Raw genomic sequence first — 23,504 nt, forward strand, 5'->3', positions numbered from 1 at the left:
TCGGGCTTGTAGGATCTTCTCGGTCGCGGGCGTGTAAGAGAGTGTTTGTTTCTTTCCGAGAGAAGGGCTGCGAGTCGGGGAGATACTGAATTCGAAGGGGTTTTGCCTTTTCCTGGGTATAAAAGGAATGCCGGTTCTTTTCAGTAGTTCCTCCGGCAACGGCAGGGTTTTGAGAGACTCAAACGTAACTTCCTCGTCCCCTCTAGCCGTAGCTTTTGGAGTCTGAGGGGCTGAGCTCGCGTCTGTCATTTCCATTTCCGTCTCGGTAGACATTGTCTTGTTGTTGTTGTTTGTTGTTTGAAAAGAGGCTCAGCAGTCTTACGCCGAGAGGGCTGCTTGTTCGTCTCTATTTCCAATCGCGTTCGGGTCCTAGCCTACTTGCGACACTAGGGCACTCTTCTTCCTACTATACAAAGTAGGAGAAGGTATACTTCAAAGAGGAGAGAAGAGATATATAAATATACCTCTGCTTCTAGGAAGTACTCTGGCCTGCAGCAACGTGCGTCTTTGTAGCAGGCTTTAGAGGCGTTCTGCGGGTAGCTGTAGCAGGTTCGGGACAACCTTTGTCTCTAGGGAAAGGTAGGCCTATACTCTATACAGAGTATCTAGCTATACAGCTAGTACTACTACTCTAATCCCTAGAGGTGCAAATTCGTCCTTACTAAACCACACTGCTCCTTTAGCTTCCTCTCTCGGCGGCGTAGGACAACAGGTAACTCTAGTGTAGAGAGAACTGAGTGTATGTGTATGTTTGTGTATCCTGGGGACACTGCTCTTGTTTGGCCTTTGGCTCTTTCAGAATTCGACCAAATCAGGCGTTTGATGGCTAGAATAAAAGCTCTCGTCGAGGGCTTTCAAACGGGCTACACGGCGTCCGAATCGGCGGCGTATTAGTTGTGTTGTGGTGTGTTGAAGTGTTGTAGTGTTGTGTTGTGGTACAGGTTGTGAACCTTCCTTGTGCAATGCCCCAAACAGGGAATATTTCGAGTATGGGGGAGGTGAGGTCGGAATAAGGTTTCGGAGGTGGGGGCCAAATCCCGGAGTTCAGGGTCAAAATTTGCACCCCAAAGGGGGCAGCAAGGTGAATCTTTGAACTCCAGTAGCGGCGTAGGTTTTAAGGGCAGCGAGGTGAATGCGGGTTCGTTGGAACGGCCTTGATAAGGGCTTTCGAATGGTGCGTGTTTGGTAATGATCGGGTCAATATTGGGTGTGCAATGGAAGTGCGGATGTCGATGAGCAGGGCCTGTATAAGCAGGTCCGAGATTTCGTCGGAAAGTGCAGACCTTCCTATAAGGTAGTATTCCTTCCGCAGGTGCCTTGCCAACCGCTTGTATCCAAAGTTATCTAAAGCACCGCCTGCAATAGTCCCTTCTAACACTATCCGTATAATCTCGTCGTGCTCCGGTTGCTCGGCTCTTAGAGTTAATCGATACAAGCCCAGCTTCTTCCGAATCGTTGTCAACTGCCTTAAGGATAGCTCAAAACCGTCCTTCTTCAAGTTCCTTAGCAGCCTCTTATCCTTCGAGTCCTATCGCCAGAAGAGCTCCTTAATCCTTATATATAGCAGTGCTCTGTATTCTACATCTTTGCAGACCTTTAGCCGTGTTAATATGCCCTAGGCCTGGAGCTTCTCGCGGAATGTTCGTAGGCTAATTAACACGCCCTTCTCGTCCTTTAGCTATTGGATAACGGTGTCCTGCGTCTACTCGGGAACTCTAAGAAGGAGCTCGATCTCCTCTCGAAGGTGGTCGATATCGATGCGAGGGCGTGGCATAGCGGAGGGCAACGGCGAGGGCAACGGCGACGGCGACGGCGAGGGTGGTAAGGGTGGTGAGGGTGGTAGTAAGGGTTTAAAGAAGAAGAACGATATTGCGAGCAAGAGAGGTAGACGTTGCGAGCGCTTAGTAAGCTTTAACATCGATAAACGAGAAACGAGAAATGAGTGAATCCGCCTAAATGTAGGTATAGGACGCGATCCAAGTCCCGTTGGATGTCGGCGAGATTCGGGAAGGCACGTCACGATGCACAGGTAAAGCTGCTGACCTGCAACAACATTCGTTCAGGTTCCAACGATGATCCAGTCCAGCGCAGATGGCCAAGAAAAAAGCGAGAAAAACTCACTGGCGATGCTGTTGCCGAGTACGAGCGACTCCGAGAGGTGGCAACTCTCGCCATTGCTTCTTCATTGCTCCCCGCCGCCTTTATCACATGAAGGAAGTACCGAATACCTTGGGTACAGCATGAGGTAAAACCACCATCCTGCCCGTCTTGCCGCCGTCTTGCCACCATCAAGTTACTCCATGCCTTGTTTTGAGGGTTCTCAACTCTGCGAGCTAATCCCGAAGTCGCGGCGGAGCAGCATCACATCACATTGGAGAAGACGAATGGCTCGCTTTAGAGACGCATGAGCGGCATAACTTTCACATTGTTTGTATGCACGCAGTGCTGTCCTGCACTCGCTACTGAAGGAACACTATTGCCCGCAATGGCTCCGATCATCCACTGCCGGCCTCGCCTCAACGACCTGAGAAGTACGCTCCAGGCGACGGGAAACCATTCTGAGGAGCCTTCTCGAATCCATCTCTATCCTGGCCTCCATTCTCATACCGCGACCCTCGTCCGACTCCAGCCGCAGACTGCAGCTCCCCATACCCCTCCGGCTCGGTCTCACCAGAGACGGGCCGAATGGAAGGTCGGCGATACGTACTCTCTGGCTTTGCCGGTTCATTCCATGAGTACACCCGGCCGACCTGATGCTCGTCGTCAAATGGAGAGGAGAAACCCGGAGCATCCTTGCCTGGGATGGGGCGCTGCTTGCGGAGAGAGCGTTCGCGAAGGTGCATGCCTTGGCCGCGGGCTCGCTTCGCTCGACGTTGTCTGAGGGATCGGATCTTGCTTGGTAGCAGGAGGATTGCGAGTGTGAGGACGACGAACACCAGGACGAGGCCCAGATACAAGCCTACATGCTTGGACCTGGTGCCGCCATCGTCTGGCCCGTATTTGTGCTCCTGGCGAGGTTCCAGTGGTGTGCGTGAATGTTTGGCGTAGTAGTATGATCCGCGATGTATGCTGCGAAGTAAGTTTGGCATCTTGCTCTCTTGATAATTTTGCTGCAGGACTCCGTTGCGACTTGATCGATTGAAGTTGATTCGAGGAGCGTCTTTTGCCAGCAAAAGGTTCAAAAAGCGACTTGAATTCGATAGAGTGTTACCGTGAGAGACTTGTCTTATACTCGGAGACAAAAGAATGCCATTGTGTGTCGAGTCACAGTCTAGGCTTTGATGCAGCTGTGAATGGGACAAAGCGATGCCTTTGTTCCCGATGCCGCCTTCCATGATCGATGTTCTTCTTGGCCTCGTGAATACAGATATGACAGACCGGCCACGAGTGTTTTGAGGCGTGGGATCAGGTGAGGAAACGGGACTCAGATTAGGTTTCATCCTCACTGAAACCATTGAACTCTTCGTCCTCGTCCTCGTCCTCTTTGTCTTGCTCATCGTCACCATTGCGAGCCTTCGTCTCGATCACAATGTCTTCGCCTCCATCTCGCACAAATCCAGCAACAAAGAAGCCCATCGTGCCGTCTTCGCCACCTTTCTCACATCTGATACATCCCTCTGCCACGTCGTCGACGTCAAATTTCGCTTTCGTCTTTCCAGGTATCGCACTTCGCACAGCGTCTGGGAGACCTCTTTGATGCCACCTCCGCATACCGTCAACTTGATCGGCACGCTTCATGATCCGCCAACCTTTCCGTTGCGCAATATCAGAGAGTAATGCTTTGACGACGACATTTTCATTCTCTTCCGAGTGGATGGAACATGTCGAGTAGGAAATCTTTCGTGCTGCTGGAAATGCCATGGCGTGTTGTAACAGCCGCAGCTGAAAGGTGGAAAGCTTTTCTAGGCGGGCCTCGAGCTTTGCTTTGTCGTCAGTCTCGTCGTCGGCGACCTCTTCCTCGATCTCAATCGGCGCTTCGGGCTGTAACTTCGGAGGTTCAGGTTTGCTCGATCGCTTGCGCTTCCTGCCTTTGGCTGTCGAGTCTTCTGCTGTTGCTGATGGGAGGTGGACTTTGAGTGTGGCTTCGTCTCTGCCTACAATGCCACTCCCGGAACAACTGGGATCCAGCAGCAGAGCGGTCACATTCGAAACGTCTTTCCTGGTAGGGTCGATCCGCAGGAAGTCTTGCTTCGCTTTGATGGTGACAACGTTATTTGCCCCTGCGAGCTTGACCATTTTCTCGAGAGTCTTCGATCGCTCGGGATCCTTCTCGCAGGCCGTCACCCGACGCTTCTTCCCATCAGACACTGCATCGAGCGTATTAGACAGTATTGCCGCCACATGCGTGGTCTTATTCCCGGGAGCGGCGCACGTATCAATGATGTCGCCGTCATCGGATGTTGGATTGAGCAAATAGGCTGGGAAACATGAAGCTTTCTCTTGGTAGATGAACTTTCCATTTTTGTACGACTGCAGGCTTGAAGTATCATCAGGACCGGCAGTCGCGATCAAATCCGGTACATGGTCGTCCACGTAAAGTAGTCGCTTGCCAGGAGCCGCATGTGTGATCTCATTGAGCTTTTCGACTTTGGTGTAATTCGAGAACGTGGTCTTCAATTCTTCTTCCAGATTGGCCTTGAACGTGTTGATTCGAATCCACCTGGGATGTCTGAGAGGCTGCGATCCATCTGCACCTGCTTGAGGCTCATCTACGCTGTCGGCATTGACCAGCGCTCGCAGGTCGTCCAAGGTAGCACAGCGACGTCGGATTCGCACCTTTGTCAATTCCGCAGAGAGTCGAGCCTTGTGTCGGCTTACGGCAGCATTGAGACCATGCGTCGCGGGTAGTGCGACTCCTTTCTTTGCCAGGAGGAGGTCGTGGGTGAGGAGAAGTGCCAAAGTTGGAGTGAGCTGGAATTCAAGGTAAGCAAATATTCGATCTAGAAGTCGAGTCTGCTCCAAGAGTCACTCCAATGTACTCACGTTCTTCTCAAGCTTCAGTATCCCGCTCTTCTCGACCACTTCTGAAAGGATGGTGGACCATTTTGCGGCTTCTGCACAAACCGCAAAGAGCGTGCGGGCATCAGTCTTCCATGTCTTCTTCCCAAAGACGACCGACTTCAACGAGCCTCCATTCTTCTGGGCGACCGTCAAACACTCGGCGGCTTCGTGATATAGCGACATTTATTCTCGGAGTTGGAAAAAGTGCAGGATGGAATTTTGGTAGGGATCATATCGAGTGTCCGATACCGGTTTATAGACCGCCGTAGCACATGCTTGCGTCTCTTCCTTCCCGTGGCCGACTTCCTTTCCATCTTTTCAACCAGTTGCATCTTGCATTCATTGACTCGACGCACGGGGTTCAGACAATCACTGGAGACACAGCTGAAATTCTCATTGAACATTTCAAGTCTATCTCTATCGCCAGCTAGTGAGAGGCATCATGATTGAAGCCAGGCATCGTCCAACAACTCCCGCGCCGACTTCCTCTCTTCCGGCAGCCAGGTGAAAATGCCACGCAAGAACTCCAAGAGAGCCGGCTCTTGATCTTCCTCAACCTTCCATCTGATGCTCTCGATCGACCTATTTGGCACCTCGACGCCAAATTTCTTCGTCCACTGGCCATTCTTATCCCAGTAGTTCTTACCTCTCGGCATGCGGTCCAAAAACTCCTTTGGCGGCGCCGACATGATCGCCTGCATTCGAGCCAGGTACTCGGCATGAGCATGATCGCCATTCTGACGGCTGAATCCGAACATCAACTGGTTGGACAGCAGGATGACAGCGACCATGCCGACACCCCAGATGTCGACCTCCGAACCCCATTCCATGCCACAGATGATCTCTGCAGGCCGGAAGCCTACGCTACAGACCTCTGCGGCCTTGAATCTCTGTCCCTCGGTTTTGCAGATCCTGGCTTCTCCAAGATCACCCAGCACGGGGTGACCCCAGAATTCCTTCGGCACAAATTCCGAGAGGTGGACCGACTCCCAGGTCGAACGTCTTCCCTTTCTCGACCAGCGAGCGCCGAGAGCACGTTTCTTCATCGTCTTCGCGACATCGGCGTAAATCGACTCGTCACTTGCGCTGAACAGGATGTTGTCCGGCTTGATGTCGCAGTGAACCATGCCAGCCTGGGTGTGTAGGATGTCCAGAGCGGTGAGCAGGCTCTTCACGACTTGCTTGCATAATTGTACGCTCTCTGAGGGGCAGCGTTGTGAGAGTCCAGCTTGGAGCATACCGAGATCCGCTACGGCGGCGGGGAAGACGAAGCAGGGGTGTTCGAACTTGCCCCCGCAGGAACGGAGGGTGAAGTACTCCGCGGCTTCGCGTGCGAGAAAGCATTCGGTGGACGGGAGATCGATATTGCACTCCTCAAGGCGTCGGTATGCTGCGAACTCCGGGGACTCCAGCTTGGCGGACTTCGATGATGCGACACGCTGCGCCGTTCCGATCTTCAAAGCCAAGTACCGCTTCTGGCTGTAGGATGTACATCAGTAAGTAATCATCGTTGACATGTTGAGACCACTTACACCTTGTCACAGCAGTACCACACAGTCGCATGGCAGCCCCATCCCAGCTTCGCTACGATGAGATACCTCCCCTTGAGCGTTGCGCCCACACGGACAGGGTAGAAGAGCTCCGGACTACAAGAAATTGTTAGCCATAGACAGTCCTTCCATGCGCTTGGAATACCCACCGGTAGTGCGGGAGGTTCTCCTCCTCGAGAGGTCCTTCACAGCTTGGTTTCCCAATGTGAGTCAGGTACACTGGACCCGCGAATGGCCAATGGCCAGTCACGCGGCTGCGCAAGTCGATCATCCTGACCATTTTCACTCCGAAATCGCTCGCTTTTAGAGAGCGATTTGGTGTGCGTGGAGCGAGAGGCGATGGTGTGCTCGGAGGGCGTTTGAGAGGAGAGGACGGGGTCGAGGAAGAAAAGAGGGAGTGCGCGCAACGAGGGATTTTGTCCTCAGTGCGCGCGAGAAAGATGGCACTCCGTTACTTTGGTCGAGCGGGACCTCCGTTGCATCATGATGCTGACCTTGGGAGACGCTCTGATTAGCTAGAGGTGTTGTCCGGACATGAAGCTTAAAAAGTCGAGCGTATCGCATTTTGACATTCACCTACGCTTCGGACTGAAGATATTTTTTCGCATTGTGCGCACGTGGTAGATCTATCGATAGTGCATAGATTGTATAGATTTGTTCCTGTTACTAAATGTGCTGTAGAATGGTACAAAAGGTCATCAGACATTGCTCTGCGAGCCTGAGATGGCAGCTATAAAATATGACAGTTTCAGGTATGAGGTAAGTTTTGCCGTCGACCATATTCTCGACCAGACAGCCCATTGTGGATCCACGGTAGACGACGCTTTCACTTGCCCATACCTACACCTCTCTTTCGCGCATTCGTGACGGCATACAGACACTTTCCGACGGCTTCCAGATCTCCCAGCAAAGTAACGTGCCCTCGTTCGCTGCTGACCACACCCCCTTTCACGACTCGATAGCCCTCGGGCAACATGGCCGCTCGCGCCAGTACGACGCCGTCACCGCTCGCAAAGGCAAGCTCGTCGTAAGAGTCCGCGTGCTTCATTCCTTCTCGACCATCGATCTTTGCGCCGAACACGGTCGGTGTGCTTTTACCGTAGATGACGGCCGCGGGTGGATAGCGATTTGCTTCGTGATGCGCGGGATTGAAGGCGAGTTCTTGCTTGAACTTCTTGATCGTGGCTAACGTTCTCGTGAGGTAGGCGATGCATTCGTCTCGTGGTAGCGTCACGGCTGTGCGGACGGATGGCTGCTCGTACTCCTCGCCATCCTCGTTGAGCTCACCGGGTTCGTGGGCGATGTTGCCGTGTGCGGCGGCGACGCTGCTGCCCTGCGCGCCCGCATTGAGTGAGTCGGGCTCTGCGACACCGGCGATGTTTGTCGTCTTTGAGTTGCTCGACTGCGACATGCTCTTCTTGGCCGGCTTCGTGAAGTTCGGCAAGACGTTCGCGATGGAGCTGACATATCCAGAGATACCAGTAGGCTTCGACGGCGCCGAAAGAGGAGGTAGAGGTCGACCCACGCATGGTGAGAGTCGATTCTCGATCCAGGTCTGAGGATCAAAAAAGTCCACTGGATATTCTTCCTTTGTATTCTTGTCGAAGAAACATTTTCCGTCCAGAGGCAGTAGTGCAAAGGAGGTGCGAATGGTGAAGTTCACCTGGGCGGTCAACACACGGCTTGACATCAGCACTTCGTCGCCATTGCGGAGCGGCCCTAAAATGTTGACACATGTAGTCGGGACACCAGCGTAGATCACCGCTTTGAACAACTCTGGGCGCTGATTGACAGCATGCCGTGTAATCAACCCGCCAAGAGAGTGCGCAATGACTGTCGCTCCTCGGTCTTTCTCAGCAACTCCACGCTGATTGCATGGTAGACCCTCCAGAAATTCGATCAATTGCTTGCTCAGATATGTGGGATGTAGCCTCCAGTCGTATCCGTAATTGTGGGTACGGAGTTTCCACGATTGAGCATTGTCGCAAGTTTTCAGTCGCTTGATCAGCCTTCGCGAAATATCGACTGGTCCGATATGTGACAGCATTCCATCGGGATAGATCGTCTCTCTGGCACGTTCATCGCCATCTTCATCCAAGCTGAGCTCCAAATTCACCTTCCTTATGTTCAAGCCAACTTTGACGGGAATCCAAACTTGCCGACCGGTCTCGGTGCTTCGTAGTATGGACCCTCTATAGCCTCCGAGCACCACCACGTCGCCTTCAAGATGCTCCAAAGCACGGCTGAAGTGCGGGTGGTCAATCATTGATTTATCCATCGTGTCGGAAATGGCTTCTTTCGCGGAATGGTAGTTCTGTCTCGTCATGGGATCAACCGGAGCTTCAGCGTGTTTCTCTCGATGAGCAAGGCCGACAGACGGACTACGTGTGCGTGGCTTCGGAGGAAGAGAGTCGGATCGGTCGCGAGTCAGGAAATCCGGTGTGAAGCTCGATACACTGAAGGATGAGATTGACGGCATGCTAGGCAAATTGATCTTTGAATCCTTGTACGAGTCTTTGATGGCCTTCAGCCGCGAATTGACTTGCTCCTGGACGTGCTCAAATCGACTGTCGTCACCCAAAGACGATACCCTGGATAATGTTCGCATTGTAACAAGCGAGTTGTCCGAGGTCGATCGACGCAATTGCTGTGGCCTGGACTTGATCCGCTGTATCTGAGTACCAGGCAAGTCTCCGACGGTTGCAAAGGCTTCATCGTTGTCTACGGGCGAGCTGGATAAGTCCCTCCTGTATCGACTGGTTCCAGGTCGCTCAATAGTCTTCGCCTGGCTATTGCTCTCCTGCATGCCGGACAGCGTGGGTCTCCTAGAGCTTTGATCTTGCTTTGGCGTTCGCTGCCCTTCGGACTTGTTACTATCAAAGCTGGATGAGAAAGGCGACGTCATGCTGAGTCCTTTCGGCATCGACATTGACGGAAAGTTGGCAAACATCGAATTCTTGCGATTTGAGGACAAGGACTCCGGGCCTGACCAAGAACGCTTTCGGCCGAATGACGCAAAACCATCTCGCAGGATGGACTTGGTCTTGTTCGATCTTTGCGTCGGCTTCGAATCTGATATTCGCCGAGGCGAAGGCTTCCGGGACCGCTGCAGCACCCGGTCAGGGGAGGCGTTCGTTAAGCTCTGGCCTGGCTCTGCAACTTTCTGCTGTCTCGCCCTCTCTGCGGGACTCGGAGAGATGTCCTCGTCTTCATCGTCCTCGATCGGGCTGTGAGCATCGGCAGAGCCATCGAAAATTGGTCCGAAAAATCCACCCTCTCGCTCGATCACTGCTGCTTTCTCTGCAGCGGGTGTTCGCGGATCGTTCAGTCGATTCTGCTCATTTCCCAGCGAAACTCCTATCGCAGTACGGACTTCGCCTCCGCTGATGTCTCTGGATCCTGGAGACTCGTCTTCGGACGAAGTTCCCTGCTCGGAGGAGAGAATTTCGTTGAAATGGATCTCAGCAAGAGCGCGCCGTCCAGTCGGCTTATCATTAGTGGTTGTGTTCATTGCGAAGTGTGGGTGCTGTTGTCCGTGACGAGGATTCTCAATGGCTCGATTCGGATCGCTGGATCTGCTTGCATTGGACTCCGGCTTCGATGTAACTGGTACATGTCCGGGTGATGAATGCGGGCAGAGTGGATGTCTTGCGGCTGGGCTCGTTCAAGCTATGGATTGTCGCAGGCAGTGCAATCCTGGAGGATGGATCCTGATCCTGTTCAAGTCCCTTCTGCGTCATGCACTGCAAATGTCGCGACAAGGTGGCATTGCAACTGTATGCAAGCGTGAAGACCTTGGCGTCTGTCCCGGTTCGCTGCGGAAACATCATTATTCCACGATGATTTCATCATCGGACGTGTTTCGCTCCTTCCAAGTTTAGACACAAATCTGCATAAAAACGGAAGCTAGAGCTGGATTAGACGCGCGGCGATCCGACTTCCGCTGATGAGTAAGCCGACCGATCGGAACGTGGTTGCTCTCCACACGGCATGGGCACTTCCCTCTCCATGATCAACAACAAGGACTCGCCGCCACCCACACGCATGCTTCCCGGACCACCAAATTCCGATCCATGTGCGGTTTTCGTTCCGCTCACAAGGCGATGAGATGACGCCCTGTACCGCCGTGCGGTGGTGATGATGGTTAGGTGTCCCTCCAGCCTGATGTCCTTCAGCCACGCAGATGACCTTGATCTTCAAGCATGCTCCTGCATCATGCTGGGATCGAATGCTTGATGCGAACACGCGAGCACCGCTCCATGGCCGCCGCGAAATGTACCGACAGTGAGCTTGCAGAGCCACGTTCACCGCCGTTGATGCTGTCCAGCCAGATCCCTGGGAGAGACCATTATTTCTCATCGTCACACTGCTCTCGATTGCTGGCCCGTTGCAATGCAGAGTGAAGCCGTATTTGAGACTTGCAAATTTTGAGGGCTGCTCTGCCCTTCACTCCAAGTATACGATGCCTGGACCGTCGATTGCTCGTTCGATCTTTTCGCCAGCACATCTCACCCCAGTAGGCAGTTGATTCCAGCTTGCAAGCTTCTGCCAAGGGGGTGGCCAAGTCAACCCAATCCTCGGATCCGGTCCACGACACCCCTTGGATTCACGTCTTTTCCATGACTCCGTGGGCAATCGATGTGGCCAGGTACCCCTCTCGAACGCTGTCGCTGGGTCCTGTTTACCCCGCATAAGATATCATCTACCGTATCTCCCTGCGCGCCTTGATTCGTCAGACGGCTACGCTTTCCATATCGGTAGTACTGCAATCAGCAACCAGTGATAGGGCAGATGCAGGTTCACAGAGCCACGAGGCAAGAGGTGCAACTCGGAATTATGCTGTAGCTTCCACCGAAGAACTGCCATCTCAAGACTGTCCTCTCACCACTCCATCTCCTTCTCACGCACCTTACCTCCAAGGACCTCCACCACTTTGGCGAAAGAGAGGTCAGCACGCTACCACTATGGGACAACATTCCGTCACTGGAGACGACGCCCGTCTGGCGGCTCTCGGGATTCAACAAGAGCTGAAGCGGAACTTCTCGCCGTTGAGCATGCTTGGATTGGCGTTCGCTATCTTGAACTCCTGGACTGCTCTATCGACATCCTTGTCTCTGGCTCTTCCATCTGGAGGACCGTCGGCTGTAATCTGGGGTCTGATCACGGCGGGTGTATTCAACCTCTGTCTGGCTACCAGCCTGGCGGAGTTCTTGAGTGCGTTTCCTTCAGCGGGCGGACAGTATCACTGGGTCCACATCATTGCCTGGGATTCTTGGAAACCGCTGCTCTCTTGGATCACAGCTTGGATCAATACGTTTGGGTGGATGAGTGAGTTAGATCAGCATGCAGAGATCAAGCTAGGATCAAAGGCTTACGACTTCCAGGTCTCGTGGCCACAGGAGGCCTTCTAGGAAGCCAGATCGTCATCGGAATCATCTTCCTCTTCAATACCGACTACGAACCCCAAAGGTGGCATCAATTCTTCATCTACACCGCATACACCGTCGTAGCTTTGCTGGTGAACGTTTTCGGCAATCGAATTTTACCTCACGTCAACAAAGCAGCCATCTTTTGGACGCTCTCGGGATTCGTCGTCATCTCCATCACCCTCTTAGCATGCGCTTCTCCAAATTACAGCTCCGGACAATTCGTCTACCGAGAATTTCTGAATGAGACCGGCTGGCCCGATGGTTTGGCTTGGATGCTGGGCTTGCTACAAGGCTCCCTCGCTTTGACTGGCTTCGATGCCGTCGCCCACATGATCGAGGAGATCCCCAATGCCGTGATCGAAGGACCAAAGATTATGATCTACTGTGTGCTCATCGGCCTCGGAACTGGATTCGTCTTCTTATCTGTGCTTCTCTTCGTCGCGGGAGACATTACCGAAGTCATCGCCTCGACGGCTGGCCCACTGAACCAGATCCTTTTCAATGCGACGAATAGCCTGGCCGGGACAGTATGCCTGCTCATCATCCCATCCATCTGCCTGCTTTTCGCCACGATTTCGATCATGACCACGTCCAGCCGGATGACATATGGTACGTCGCACTCTCTCGCCGCCGTGTTTCACTGAGCCGAGAACCTAACGTCTTTCCAGCCTTTGCCCGCGACGGCGGTCTCCCCTTCTCCCGCTACTTTGCCCGCGTCCATCCCACCCTCGACGTACCCCTCTACGCCCTAGGCCTCACCTTCGCCGTCGTAATGGTCTTCGGCTGCATCTTCCTCGGCTCCAGCAGCGCCTTCAACGCCATCGTCAGCGCCTCCGTCGTCTCCCTCGGCGTCTCCTACGGCATCCCTATCGCCATCAACTGTCTCCGCGGCCGGCGCATGCTGCCTCCCACCCGCGCGTTCATTCTCCCCGAATGGTTCGCCTGGACGATCAATATTCTCGGTGTGGCGTATGTGATCGTCACAACGGTACTGTTCGTGTTCCCGCCTGCTCTACCGGTGACAGGGTCGAACATGAATTATTGTATCGTGGCCTTTGCGATTGTGTGTCTCATTTCAATCGTGCAGTGGTTTGTGGATGGGAGGAAGAACTATCGTGGGCCGAAAGTGGATCTGGATGAGAATGTTCTTGTGGCGGTACAGACGCCCGAGTATATGCGACAGATCAGCGGTGGGGAGGAAACGGATCTGGCGGATAGTAAGAAAGTCTGAGTGGGCTCGTTTGTCTGGAGAGTCGGCTACTCGCTCGGCTTCCGCGACTACTGTGTTATGAGCATACTGGTATGAGCCCGATCTGAGGAGGTAAATCATTCACCCGGAATGCACTCCCATACTGATTGGGTCCCCTATGGTGACTTGGAACGTTCGCGTTCTGATTCTTCCAAAAGGGGCGAGTATGAGCCATGAATAATCCAGTGTCTAGGTACAGACGCGTGAAAGACGACGTGTAAGAGAGGGAGGGTCATGACTGTCTGCACATCTACTGCATTTCCAATGAACTGCATTTGTGTCGATTCTGCCAACTCGATATGCATGAGCACTGTACTTAGTGGCTCTTCGCCCGCCGCCCGTCGTCAAATGGCTCATCAGTAGTATACACGATGCAGTGGGTATCTCTCGTGATCTTCCATCTTCATAATGTCATCCCCAAAGCAGCGGCCGACTCGTTGCATGCCACTGTGCTTGACCACGCGTGTCGAAATTGCATGCTCTGACTGACATCTGTTGGTCTTTTTCGCATCTCCCCCTTCCTCGGGATCCGGACTCCTTCGTAATGCATCAATCGCTCGATTCCTGTCGAGTCAAGCCTCTTCATTGTTCCTCGTCACCCAACGGGCTGTTGAGCGTGTAGTCGAGAATGTCGCTAAGCGACAGCAAGCCTTTCAGCTGACCCGCCTCATCAACAACCACCAAGCGATGCACACGAGACTTGCGAACCGTGTCGAAGATAGTATCCAGACGGTCGTTCAGCGTGCACGTGTAAATCCCCGGGAAATCCTATTCGACACACGTCAGTCAGGTTCACATCATCTCCAGGACCGGAAAATGCCAAGCCACGCATGATCCAATACTCACATCGGAGCGTTTGTCCAGCGCCTTGCCCACGCTGAGGTTGAGATTCTCATAGTCGCCACCCTTAATCAGCGCAATGACATCCACCGCCTCAAACACATTCAGCACCGTGCCATCGGCATCCAATATCGGAACGCTCGAAATGCTCTTCTTAACGAGCATGTGTATGCAGTCCATCACAGGGGTGTCCATCGTCGCCGTCGCGACATCGGTATAGGTCCCCACGTTCAGGTCTCGTAGCGGCTTCCGCAGCCATTGCGTCTCTTTCACGTTCACGGAGATGAACTTCAGGATGCGGTATTGCGTGATGACGCTGACGACCATTTCGCGCTGAGTCTCGTCGTCGACGTCGATCAAGGGGATGCGGCGGGCGCGGGACTCGAGCATACGGCGGCATGCTTCGTAGAGGGGTTGGAGTGGGTGGATGGACACTGTCTCGATGGGAGTGACACCGATGGCTCGCTCGATTTCGCGGAGACTGTTGAGACGGAATTGATCCACCTGCTCGAGGGCGCTAGGGTGTTGCCAGTAGTATTGCACCACGTTGATGTAGTCTGAGGTTGTCAAGAGTCCAGCGAACGTGGACGTCTTGGAGTCCCATAGCGGCGCAGACACGATAGCTGTTTTGCGATCAGTGCTGCTTCACGATATGGTATGCTCTCCGCGCACTCACCGCATTGTGTGAGGATGTTCAAGCTCTTCTTGACCAGGAGGGAGGTATCGAATACGATGAGGCGGTAGCTGAGCGGGAGGACATCGTAACTCGTGCGGACCTTGAGAAATGCGCGAATCGCACGCTGTGAATAGGAAAGCATCCGTCAGCCACCATTTCAATGAATCCCAGACCGCATGACTTCAAGCCACCGCGGGCACGATTTGAGACGCAATACTCACCAGACCGTCAATCTGTTCCTTGTCCAGCGAAGTCATTGGGCGCTTCACGTTAGAAGGCCGGGTAGCCGCGCGAGAGGGACGAAGGAAATGGCTCGGTGCGGCGGGGAACGGCGAGGGAGTGGACCTGGACTCATCTGTATGCGCGATGGTCGGTCGATTGGTGTCCGTGGAAGCACCGTGCTCAGCAGCGACAGCGGACTCGTGACCGGGCTGCAGGCTTTGGCTGTCGTCTAGGATGGAGGCGTGGGACTGTTCCGGATTAGCCTGGTTGGGCTTGATAGAACTATTGCTCAGGGTCTCATTGTTCAGGTCCATATTGGCGGGCGGCGGGCAGGCACACGGAGGGCATCGGATCGAAGGATGAGACTGTGGGATGTTGTGGGAAGAGTCAGTGTTGTGTTGTGTTTCTGATGCGGTAATGGTATGAATTGGCGATCGTGAATGCGAGTTGGTCAATTGAAGGTGAAAGCGAGCTAGTAGTTCTAATTGTGACGACGATAAGAAACGTGGGGTTTGCAGTCTGAATGTGGAGAGCCGCCGGGATCAGCATGGACGCGAAACGTGAGTGAATGACAGAGGCTCGGAATCGGATTTCTAGCAGAGATGACGACAGCGGTGAATGACACACGAGTCCGATTGTAATTGACTTTCATTGCGTTTCGCTGGAGTGCTGCCTCTCAAACAGGAACTTCTATGCCACCGCCCGTCTGCAACCAAGATAGCCACCGTACCATTGCACCGTATAAGTGAAGCCTCGCTTTCAACCCATGACCCAAGAATCGTACCCCTCGCCAATATCTACTCATGAGCTTTGGATGCTTCGGCCAAAGCTTGAGGGTCCGGCTTCTTGTCCTTGCGCGCAGCCTCCAGAGCAGCCGCATTCAACTCCGGGCCCGGCTCTTGATTTTCTTCCACATCGTTCATGATCTCGTTCGTGGTCACTGGAGAGAGAGGCGAGTCGCTGCCTTCGGCCTGCGTTTGGATGCCGCTGACGATAGCTTGCGCCTCACTGATACCATCCGCCTTGGTAGGTGGATCGCCGTCCACTCCGATCAGATTATCCTTCGCATCTTGAGTTTCTTGTAAAAGTTTGTTGTCGAAACGCACGACCATGACGGAAAGATTGTCGGTAGAGAAGCGAGCCAAGGCGTGGTCGACCAGTGCTTTTGAAGCAGCTTGTGGGTCTTGAACATTGCGAACAAGGTCCGTCGCCTCCTGATCCGAGCACACGTCCCAAAGCTAAAGAGAATTGTCAGCACAGTCGATGCAGCAAAGATGGAACCTCCACTCACCCCGTCACAAGCCAATATCAAGAATTCGTCAATGTCCGGCTGAATCACAGTCTCTGTCGTGTACGGGTGGCCAGTGACCAGATCTTTCATGTAGGCGTCACCGAGAGCGCGAGTGACTGCCAACACGCCATTAACACGGTTGTTCAAGATCAGTCCACCAGCGCCCGCGATCCGCTTGCCCTCGTTCTCGTCGCTTCCTTTGTGGTCGTATGACAAGCGAAGAGCCTTGCCATTACGGCACAGCACAATTCGCGCATCTCCCACATTGGCGGTGTAGAGGACACGCTGGCGAAAAGCATTCTCTCTCAGCTTGCTCTCAGCAGCTGGTACATTATCAGCGCCACCCGGCGATGATGTGCCTCCCTCCCTTGCGGCAGCTGCAGCTGCAGGGGCGATCGCAGTGGAACCCGTGGCGGACTGAGGGTTCGGTATCCGATCCTCCCATCGAAGCACTGCTGTGACAGCTGTGCATCCGCTGTTCTTCAAGGGAAGCCTCTCCAATTGGTGATCGACCGAAGTGAAGGTCATGTCTAGCAATTCGGGTATCGGAGTGTTTGGATTCTTGCGAATGATCTCCTCCAGTAGGATGTGTACCTTCTTACCGCACCAGTCTGCCGCAAAAGTACCCGCATGGCCGTCGAAAATGGCAAAGTATCCGTTGTCGGTCTCCACCACCTCTTGATTTGTCATGGTTCTGCTCAGGCTGTTCGTGGATCGGACGGAATCTCTGGTCAACGTCTTGATTAGGGACAGGCCCTTGGTCTCGCTCTCCAAAGCCGGCGCAGGAGTGCTGAGAAAATTGTACAAGTATGCGTGGGTGTCCTCCATGGTGCGTCTGCACTTCTTGTTCTTGTCTTCGGTCACACCGACGCGGAAAGTCGATCGAGGACCCGGTACCGACTCCCCGGCAGAGTTGTTCAAAGAGCCCTGAGGCACAATGAGCGCCGGGTCATACTTTCCTAGCTTTTGCATGGGAGTTTGCTGGTTGAGACCCGACTTGTCACCGGCGTTGGGATTCGCACTGAGACTGTTCGAGAGCGATTGTTTCGCACTGCTGAATAAGTCGCGAGCGCGGCCAACACCGCTGCTCCGTCGCTTCTTTTCCGTCGATGTGCTGTCCTCTGCCTGCTTGCGCGTTGGGCTTTGCATTTCGCCGGCGACGTCGTTCTGGTCTTCCGAGACAGCACTCGCGCCGCTGTTGACGATGGCGTTGGGACTTTGGGGAGACTCCGCGCTGGCTCCGTCTGCACTGACCGAGGTAGTGTTGTTGGTGTTGATGGCCTGGTTGCTTCCGCTGCCAGAACTGCCAAACATCCGATTCAGCAATCCACCCTGACCGGAGAGACTGTGTCTCTTACTCCCGGCCAAGTCAGTGGTCTGCTTGGTCGCGACGCCGCTCATGTATCCGAGATCCTTGATCGGCAGATATGCGTCGCACGGGACTCGGTTGTGGTGTGTTTACAAGAGAGGTGAGTCGGCTTGACGACGAGTCGCACGCGGGATGAAGTCGGAACGTTGGCGAACTGCTGGCAGTGCAAGGAACGGACCACGATCAAGTATGCTGGATACTGGCAAGGGTTAGCAAACAGGTCGTGTTGTGTGGAGGCTCGAGGCGCAGGGCCGCTTACGGACCGGATCAATGGCCTCGGACGAGACTTGAGAGCTGATGACGCAGCGGTGAAGTGGGGTCAGTGTCGAGTGGCTGAGGTCGTCTTTGTTGCGAATCGTCTACACCACGACGGTACAGACGTGATGTTGTGATGCGTGACCGTCCTGCGCGAATTGAGATGATGTCGCCCCGAGGGTGATTACGTGTGTGGACGCAGAGGAGGGGAATCGCTAGTACCTCAGGACTGGATCAACACTAGCAGCAAGGACGGAAGGTCCGGCTTTATGGCTGGACCGGACGAATTGTGCATGAGACAGCAGATGTAAATACTGGAGCACCATGGGAGAATGCTGAGAGGCAAACGTACAACGTCTCTGCCCATCGCCATATCTTGTATTGGCGCCTGTTCCCATGCAAGTCTGACAGGACGAAAGGCCACCTCGTGGCACAAATGAGGGACCAAGGATGCTCTGCGGGGTCACTGGCCCGTGTTCTGGGTATGTCGAACATATGCCGCATAGATTGTCACAACACGATGGTACAAAGGTGGAGGGTGCTTAATGTAGGCACTGATGGAGTAGGGCCCATCATTTGGAACAGGACGGAGCCTTCTACAAATGAGGCATCTCGAACTGCGAAAGAGCGCTGAATCCAAGTTCGTAGCCTTATGCGATCGATGTCACATCCCTGCAAGCGTCTCCTGTAGAAGCAGTCCAGAACGATGAGGGTCCAAGACCCATCTGCAGGGCCGTCTCTGCGGTCTCCAAATAGCCCTACCCATTGCATGAACAGGTCAGGCAGCATATTGCCGGACTCCATCAGCACATCTGGCTATGTGCTGCGTCCATAGTGATCGCTTGATGCCAATGTCGAGCTATCAAGACCGTGATGGCTTGTTACTCATCCGAATGCAAATAATGCAAGTTCATCGCAAAGGAGACCCACGTCTGCGTCTTCGCAATTCGCGTTCCCAGCATCTTCCTCACTTCCTCAAACTGTCCAGTCTTGCTTGTAAGTCGTCGTCGCCCGGATCTGCGCCACCGCCGATTGCTTGTGCAACTTTCCCGTTCGACACTGCATTCTTTTGAAGCCCTTGTGGAGTCTCCCCGAGCTGTTTTGTGTTAGCAAAGCTGTTGACAGAGACAGACCAACTAAGCTTACCGATTGTCCAAGATCGATACCAATCTCGTCGAGCACTTGCGTGACGACCTCTTCACTCTCCTCTTCGTCTTCCAATCCAGTAACATCATCGATCGCATCGTCCATCATCTCTTGTCGTTGGTCCATGATATCGTTTTCCTTCTCGAACTCCATCGCTATTCGCTGAAGGGCTGGGAGGTTCATTTGTCGATTCATGCTGCCGAGGAGTTGTGTCGCGCCCTTCATACTCTGCATCATCTGTTCGTTACTGCGCACAGTCTGCGAAGGCTGGGTCAGCTCAATGCGAGTGCGGCTCGAACCTGTCCGTTGCATACCTGTATCCGTAGCGATATGGCCTGCAATTGTGTTCGCATTTGGTAGAACTTCTGGATGTACCGCCGTGTTCTGACTAGATCCTTCGCCTGAACCTTCACCGCGCCCATCTGTCCATTCTTCGCATTCTTCTTGATCTCCTGCACGAGCTTCTTCTCTTGGTTCTCGAGCTTCGTTCGTTCGCGGTCCAATTCTCGTTGGGTTTTCTCGAGGGCTCGTTGATGTTTGCGCAGACGTTCAGCCGGTGTCATTCGTTTGCCAAAGGCCCATTCGACGATCTACTCCATGAGGTCAAACACGTTGTACACAGTAAGCTGGAAGGCGCTCACTCACGTTCATGATTGCGATGTGGGATTCGATGCGTCGTTATGCAACCAAAGGGTTCAGTCAAGCTTGGGGGCAAGCAAAAGATCGTGTTTTTGACGAGAGAGTGTCGTAGCTTTCGCGCGTGGATCAAGTGGTGCTGTGTTGATTGCTGGGTTGACAGTGGACGGTCGTCATGTGCTGATCGGCTCCCACGAGATCACAAAGGGTTTGGTCGCGGAAGTCGGGCTGTCGGGCTGGACCGCATGAAAGCTAAAATGTACCGCGGACGGGCCATGACATGATGCGCCGTGCATAACTCTTGATGCGCGACCTGTGTTTTCAGACAACCACGACGACAACCTCCACACACTGACTCGCACGATGCCACCAATCGAGGCTTCACCGCAATGAGTTCGAGCAAACCGCACGGCGATGGCCTGTCCGATCGAGGCGGAAGCGAAGGCGCCTCCGCCACTCGACGAGGCCCTGCTCTACGGCCTCAGTATATGACTGTAGGATCTGGGTCCACATCTGAGAGCGCCGCACGACTTCAGGCGATCTTGGACGAAGATTCTGGATATGGAGGAAGCGTCACGGGCGACGAGTCGATGCAGAATGTATGGCATCCGGGTCCAACGGCCGATCGCTTCACACCAGAACACACACCACTTGGACCTGGCGAGAGCAATCCTGCCTCAGAGCACGAAAAGCATGCGCTCGCAAGCCATGTGCATCAGCTGTTCTACAACCAGAACCGTACGGCGCTTGGCCGCGCGATCAACCAGACGGTGGAGACATTGAAAAAGTTGCAGGAGATGAATGCAAAATGGCCAGCGCATTATCCGACCGTACAGCGACCACCATCACCGCCCGCCGCGAGACCGGATGCTCGGCCTGGGATGATACATACACAGTCGACTGTGGGTGTCGATCGCGCAGTCGCACCGTCTGTCCGTCCTAAGCCTCCACAACGTGCTGGAACATCTCTAGGAGAGCTTGGCGAGCACCCGTCACCAACACCCGAAGCAACCTCGCCTAAAGTCGAGCCACGGCTCGTCACACCACAGCTTGCTCGAGAGTTCTCAGTACTCAAGATCGAATTGAAGATGGAGGGACTGCCGCAAGCGGAAATTGTACACTCGCTCGAAAAGGCATCTGTGGCCTCTCTGTTGGACAATCAGATCAACAACAGCATACGGCATCTCTTTGCCCTGCGAGAACGAATCGAGGACACCTCCAGCAAAGTCCTGGTAACAGGTGATCTGAACGCTGGCAAGTCGACCTTTTGCAATGCTCTTCTGCGGAGGAAGGTCCTTCCTGAGGATCAGCAACCTTGCACAAGCATTTTCTGCGAGGTGCTGGATGTCCGAGAGAATGGTGGCATTGAGGAGGTTCATGCAATTCCTCATGGGTCATCTTACAACAGGAACGATGAGAGCTCGTACCGGGTCTTCCAATTGAAGCAGCTTGAGGACATCGTGGTTGATAGCGACCACTACTCTAGCTGCAAGATCTACATCAAGGACATCCGGACTGTCGACCAGTCATTGCTAAACAATGGCGTGGTTGACATTGCTTTGATTGACGCCCCTGGTCTGAACAACGACTCACTGAAGACCACTGCGGTATTTGCTCGACAAGAAGAGATCGATGTTGTCGTGTTCGTTGTTTCAGCCGCCAACCACTTCACATTATCCGCAAAGGAGTTCATCTTCAACGCTGCTCAGGAGAAGGCTTACATGTTCATGGTCGTCAACGGCTTCGACAACATCCGCGATAAGAATCGATGTCAAGAGATGATCCTCAAGCAGATTGCTCATCTGAGCCCCGCCACGTTCAAGGAGTCTTCCGAGCTCGTTCATTTCGTTTCTAGCAATGCCATACCAGTCTCATCACCCCCAGGTGGCCCCGGCGGCAACATCGGCGCTGGTGGCTCAGGTGGCGGCGCATCCTTCGATGGTGGCGATGACAGGCCTGGACCCGATCATGATGACGATGAGCCGTCCGGTAAGCACGGCGATTCTGGTACTCCACCGGATAAGAAAGGCAAAGGGAAGCAGAAAGAGGCCGAGAACGACTTTGGTGAGCTAGAAGCATCACTCAGACGATTCGTACTCGAGAAGCGAGCTCGATCGAAGCTGGCGCCTGCGAAGACGTATCTTATGAATGTCCTGGGTGACTTGGGCACTCTAGCCACGGTGAACAAGGACGTCGCACAGAATGAGCTCGACCGTGTTACTGAAGAGCTCCGCAATCTGGAACCCGTGTTTGAGAAGTCGAAGAAAGCACGAACCGAGGCCGACGAAGCTGTCGCGAATAACATCGACCAGACATCGAACGACGTCTACGCTTTGACACGATCGAGCATCACCGACATCATCTCTCGAGTGGCAGAGAGCGATCTCGGAGTCGAATATCCGGGCGCTTTTGGCGCGTATAACTATGCCGATGACCTCAAAGCGGCAATGTTGAATCAAATCACGGAAACTGTACGATGGTGCGAGGAGCGTGCGAGGGAGAAGACGGTTCAAGGCGTCAGTGGTATCAAAAATCTCGGCATCATGCATCTACAGGACAAATACGTGGATCTCACATTCCGATCAGAGAAGATGTTCAGAAGTCGCCGAGATGCTCTCGCTCGACAGGTTGACTTCGAAGCGGAGATCTGGGACTTCTTCGACGTCGCAGGTTTGTGGCAACGGCAAGAAAAAGTGGCCGGTACAAGCATGGCCGTTACAGTCGCCGGCGTTGTGGGTGGCCGAATGCTCGGTGGTGTAGGGTGGATGGACGGCGCTCTGACTGCGACAAAATTGGTTGGATCGAGCAATCTCCGGCGACTAATCATCCCGGGCTTGATCTTGGCTGGTATGTTATCCTCTAGTCTTCAGACCGGCTCAATACTAATCTCGACGTAGTCTCCCTCAGTATATCCTACGCGGTCTCCCAGATCCCTAACTCCCTTCCCAAACGGCTCAGCACCAAGCTCTCCGCCCAACTCGCCGCGCTTGACTACACCCACTCAAACGCGCACCGCATCAGCTCCGAAGTCCGCCGCGCGCTCAAGTACCCGGCCGACAAGCTCCGCGAGGGACTGCAGCGCAGCGTCGAGCATATCCAAGAACAGAAAAAGGAGACCGACAAGATCAAGACTGAGAGCGAGGTGGCCAGGAAATACTTTGGCAATCTGGTGCGGGAGAGCGCGGACATCCGCATTCGAGTTCAGAGAGTGGACCTGGAGGGTCCGGCGCCGGGCATCGCGGCGAGTTATGACATGTAAATCGGGAGACGAATTGCTTCGAAGGATGGGCAGGCATCACAAGTGGCGTTCAGATTGGAAGAAAACATAATGAGTGCGAACGATTCCAGAGTATTAGGAAAAAGATATCCAGCAGGGGCGAGTAGCAGTAACCTTCTCAACTATGAGCGATTTTGATTTGTGCAGATCGTGTCACGTGTTCATGCAATGGTCGTACAGCTAGCCCTTGTCGTCTCACCAACTTTGACCTCCAGAAAGGTGTACCTGTAGAATGCCCTGTTCTTGGTCATGTCGAGCAAAGTTTGGGGGCCAAGAGCGTGCAGGGATGGTGCAACCTAGCGCGTCGTCCACTTCACTTTCTACATCTGACAGGAACAACACATCAGGTCATCAACAACACTCCAACTTGGAACGAGAGTCACAACATCAACTTTGGCTAATGATTGTCTTGCCATAATCTTATTCTGTGTTGACTCTGGTCACAACCGCGCCTTCAAGATAACCTCCGACCTACATCTGCAACACCACCTGCCAGACTTTAGGAAGTACTCAAAATGGTTTCAAACAGGTCGTTGCCTACAGATAGCGAGAACACCGACACA

At 53.7% G+C, this 23,504-nt stretch overlaps 10 protein-coding genes across 10 annotated transcripts; 2 read left to right on the forward strand and 8 right to left on the reverse strand.

Annotated features, from left to right (window-relative positions):
• Window positions 1-2,516: 2,516 nt before the first annotated feature.
• MYCGRDRAFT_90541 (uncharacterized protein) lies at window positions 2,517-3,089 on the reverse strand (the record flags this gene model as incomplete). The annotated part of the gene is made up of 1 exon (XM_003855644.1): window positions 2,517-3,089. One exon carries the CDS (start codon window positions 3,087-3,089, stop codon window positions 2,517-2,519), a length of 573 nt encoding a protein of 190 aa, XP_003855692.1.
• Window positions 3,090-3,429: 340 nt separating this feature from the next.
• MYCGRDRAFT_107930 (uncharacterized protein) lies at window positions 3,430-5,184 on the reverse strand (the record flags this gene model as incomplete). The annotated part of the gene is made up of 2 exons (XM_003855643.1): window positions 3,430-4,911; window positions 4,984-5,184. The coding sequence occupies 2 exons, from the start codon at window positions 5,182-5,184 to the stop codon at window positions 3,430-3,432; spliced, it is 1,683 nt and encodes a 560-aa protein (XP_003855691.1).
• A 257-nt stretch (window positions 5,185-5,441) lies between these two features.
• Window positions 5,442-6,649, reverse strand: MYCGRDRAFT_36575 (uncharacterized protein; the record flags this gene model as incomplete). The annotated part of the gene is made up of 2 exons (XM_003855642.1): window positions 5,442-6,480; window positions 6,534-6,649. Coding segments are annotated over 2 exons (1,155 nt in total), but the record flags the coding sequence as incomplete, so codon positions are not given.
• An 11-nt stretch (window positions 6,650-6,660) lies between these two features.
• Window positions 6,661-6,831, reverse strand: MYCGRDRAFT_84485 (uncharacterized protein; the record flags this gene model as incomplete). Its single annotated transcript, XM_003855641.1, has 1 exon — window positions 6,661-6,831. The coding sequence occupies one exon, from the start codon at window positions 6,829-6,831 to the stop codon at window positions 6,661-6,663; it is 171 nt and encodes a 56-aa protein (XP_003855689.1).
• A 418-nt stretch (window positions 6,832-7,249) lies between these two features.
• Window positions 7,250-10,062, reverse strand: MYCGRDRAFT_90544 (uncharacterized protein; the record flags this gene model as incomplete). The annotated part of the gene is made up of 2 exons (XM_003855640.1): window positions 7,250-7,281; window positions 7,392-10,062. 2 exons carry the CDS (start codon window positions 10,060-10,062, stop codon window positions 7,250-7,252), a joined length of 2,703 nt encoding a protein of 900 aa, XP_003855688.1.
• Window positions 10,063-11,515: 1,453 nt separating this feature from the next.
• On the forward strand, window positions 11,516-13,211 carry MYCGRDRAFT_99023 (uncharacterized protein; the record flags this gene model as incomplete). Its single annotated transcript, XM_003854777.1, has 3 exons — window positions 11,516-11,879; window positions 11,936-12,589; window positions 12,649-13,211. 3 exons carry the CDS (start codon window positions 11,516-11,518, stop codon window positions 13,209-13,211), a joined length of 1,581 nt encoding a protein of 526 aa, XP_003854825.1.
• Window positions 13,212-13,811: 600 nt separating this feature from the next.
• Window positions 13,812-15,372, reverse strand: MgSNF4 (nuclear protein SNF4, regulatory protein CAT3; the record flags this gene model as incomplete). The annotated part of the gene is made up of 4 exons (XM_003855639.1): window positions 13,812-13,997; window positions 14,076-14,692; window positions 14,746-14,869; window positions 14,967-15,372. 4 exons carry the CDS (start codon window positions 15,279-15,281, stop codon window positions 13,812-13,814), a joined length of 1,242 nt encoding a protein of 413 aa, XP_003855687.1.
• Window positions 15,373-15,764: 392 nt separating this feature from the next.
• Window positions 15,765-17,974, reverse strand: MgPP2CL-1 (MgPP2CL-1, protein phosphatase 2C-like protein 1; the record flags this gene model as incomplete). Its single annotated transcript, XM_003855638.1, has 3 exons — window positions 15,765-16,205; window positions 16,259-17,826; window positions 17,891-17,974. The coding sequence occupies 2 exons, from the start codon at window positions 17,657-17,659 to the stop codon at window positions 15,765-15,767; spliced, it is 1,842 nt and encodes a 613-aa protein (XP_003855686.1).
• An 875-nt stretch (window positions 17,975-18,849) lies between these two features.
• MYCGRDRAFT_35593 (uncharacterized protein) lies at window positions 18,850-19,618 on the reverse strand (the record flags this gene model as incomplete). Its single annotated transcript, XM_003855637.1, has 3 exons — window positions 18,850-18,978; window positions 19,029-19,286; window positions 19,343-19,618. Coding segments are annotated over 3 exons (663 nt in total), but the record flags the coding sequence as incomplete, so codon positions are not given.
• A 432-nt stretch (window positions 19,619-20,050) lies between these two features.
• On the forward strand, window positions 20,051-22,923 carry MYCGRDRAFT_68017 (uncharacterized protein; the record flags this gene model as incomplete). The annotated part of the gene is made up of 2 exons (XM_003854778.1): window positions 20,051-22,511; window positions 22,562-22,923. 2 exons carry the CDS (start codon window positions 20,054-20,056, stop codon window positions 22,921-22,923), a joined length of 2,820 nt encoding a protein of 939 aa, XP_003854826.1.
• Between the last annotated feature and the right edge of the window lie 581 nt (window positions 22,924-23,504).

This window comes from Zymoseptoria tritici, chromosome 2 (genome assembly GCF_000219625.1).
Source record: "Zymoseptoria tritici IPO323 chromosome 2, whole genome shotgun sequence".
NCBI classification, from domain to species: Eukaryota; Fungi; Ascomycota; class Dothideomycetes; order Mycosphaerellales; family Mycosphaerellaceae; genus Zymoseptoria; species Zymoseptoria tritici.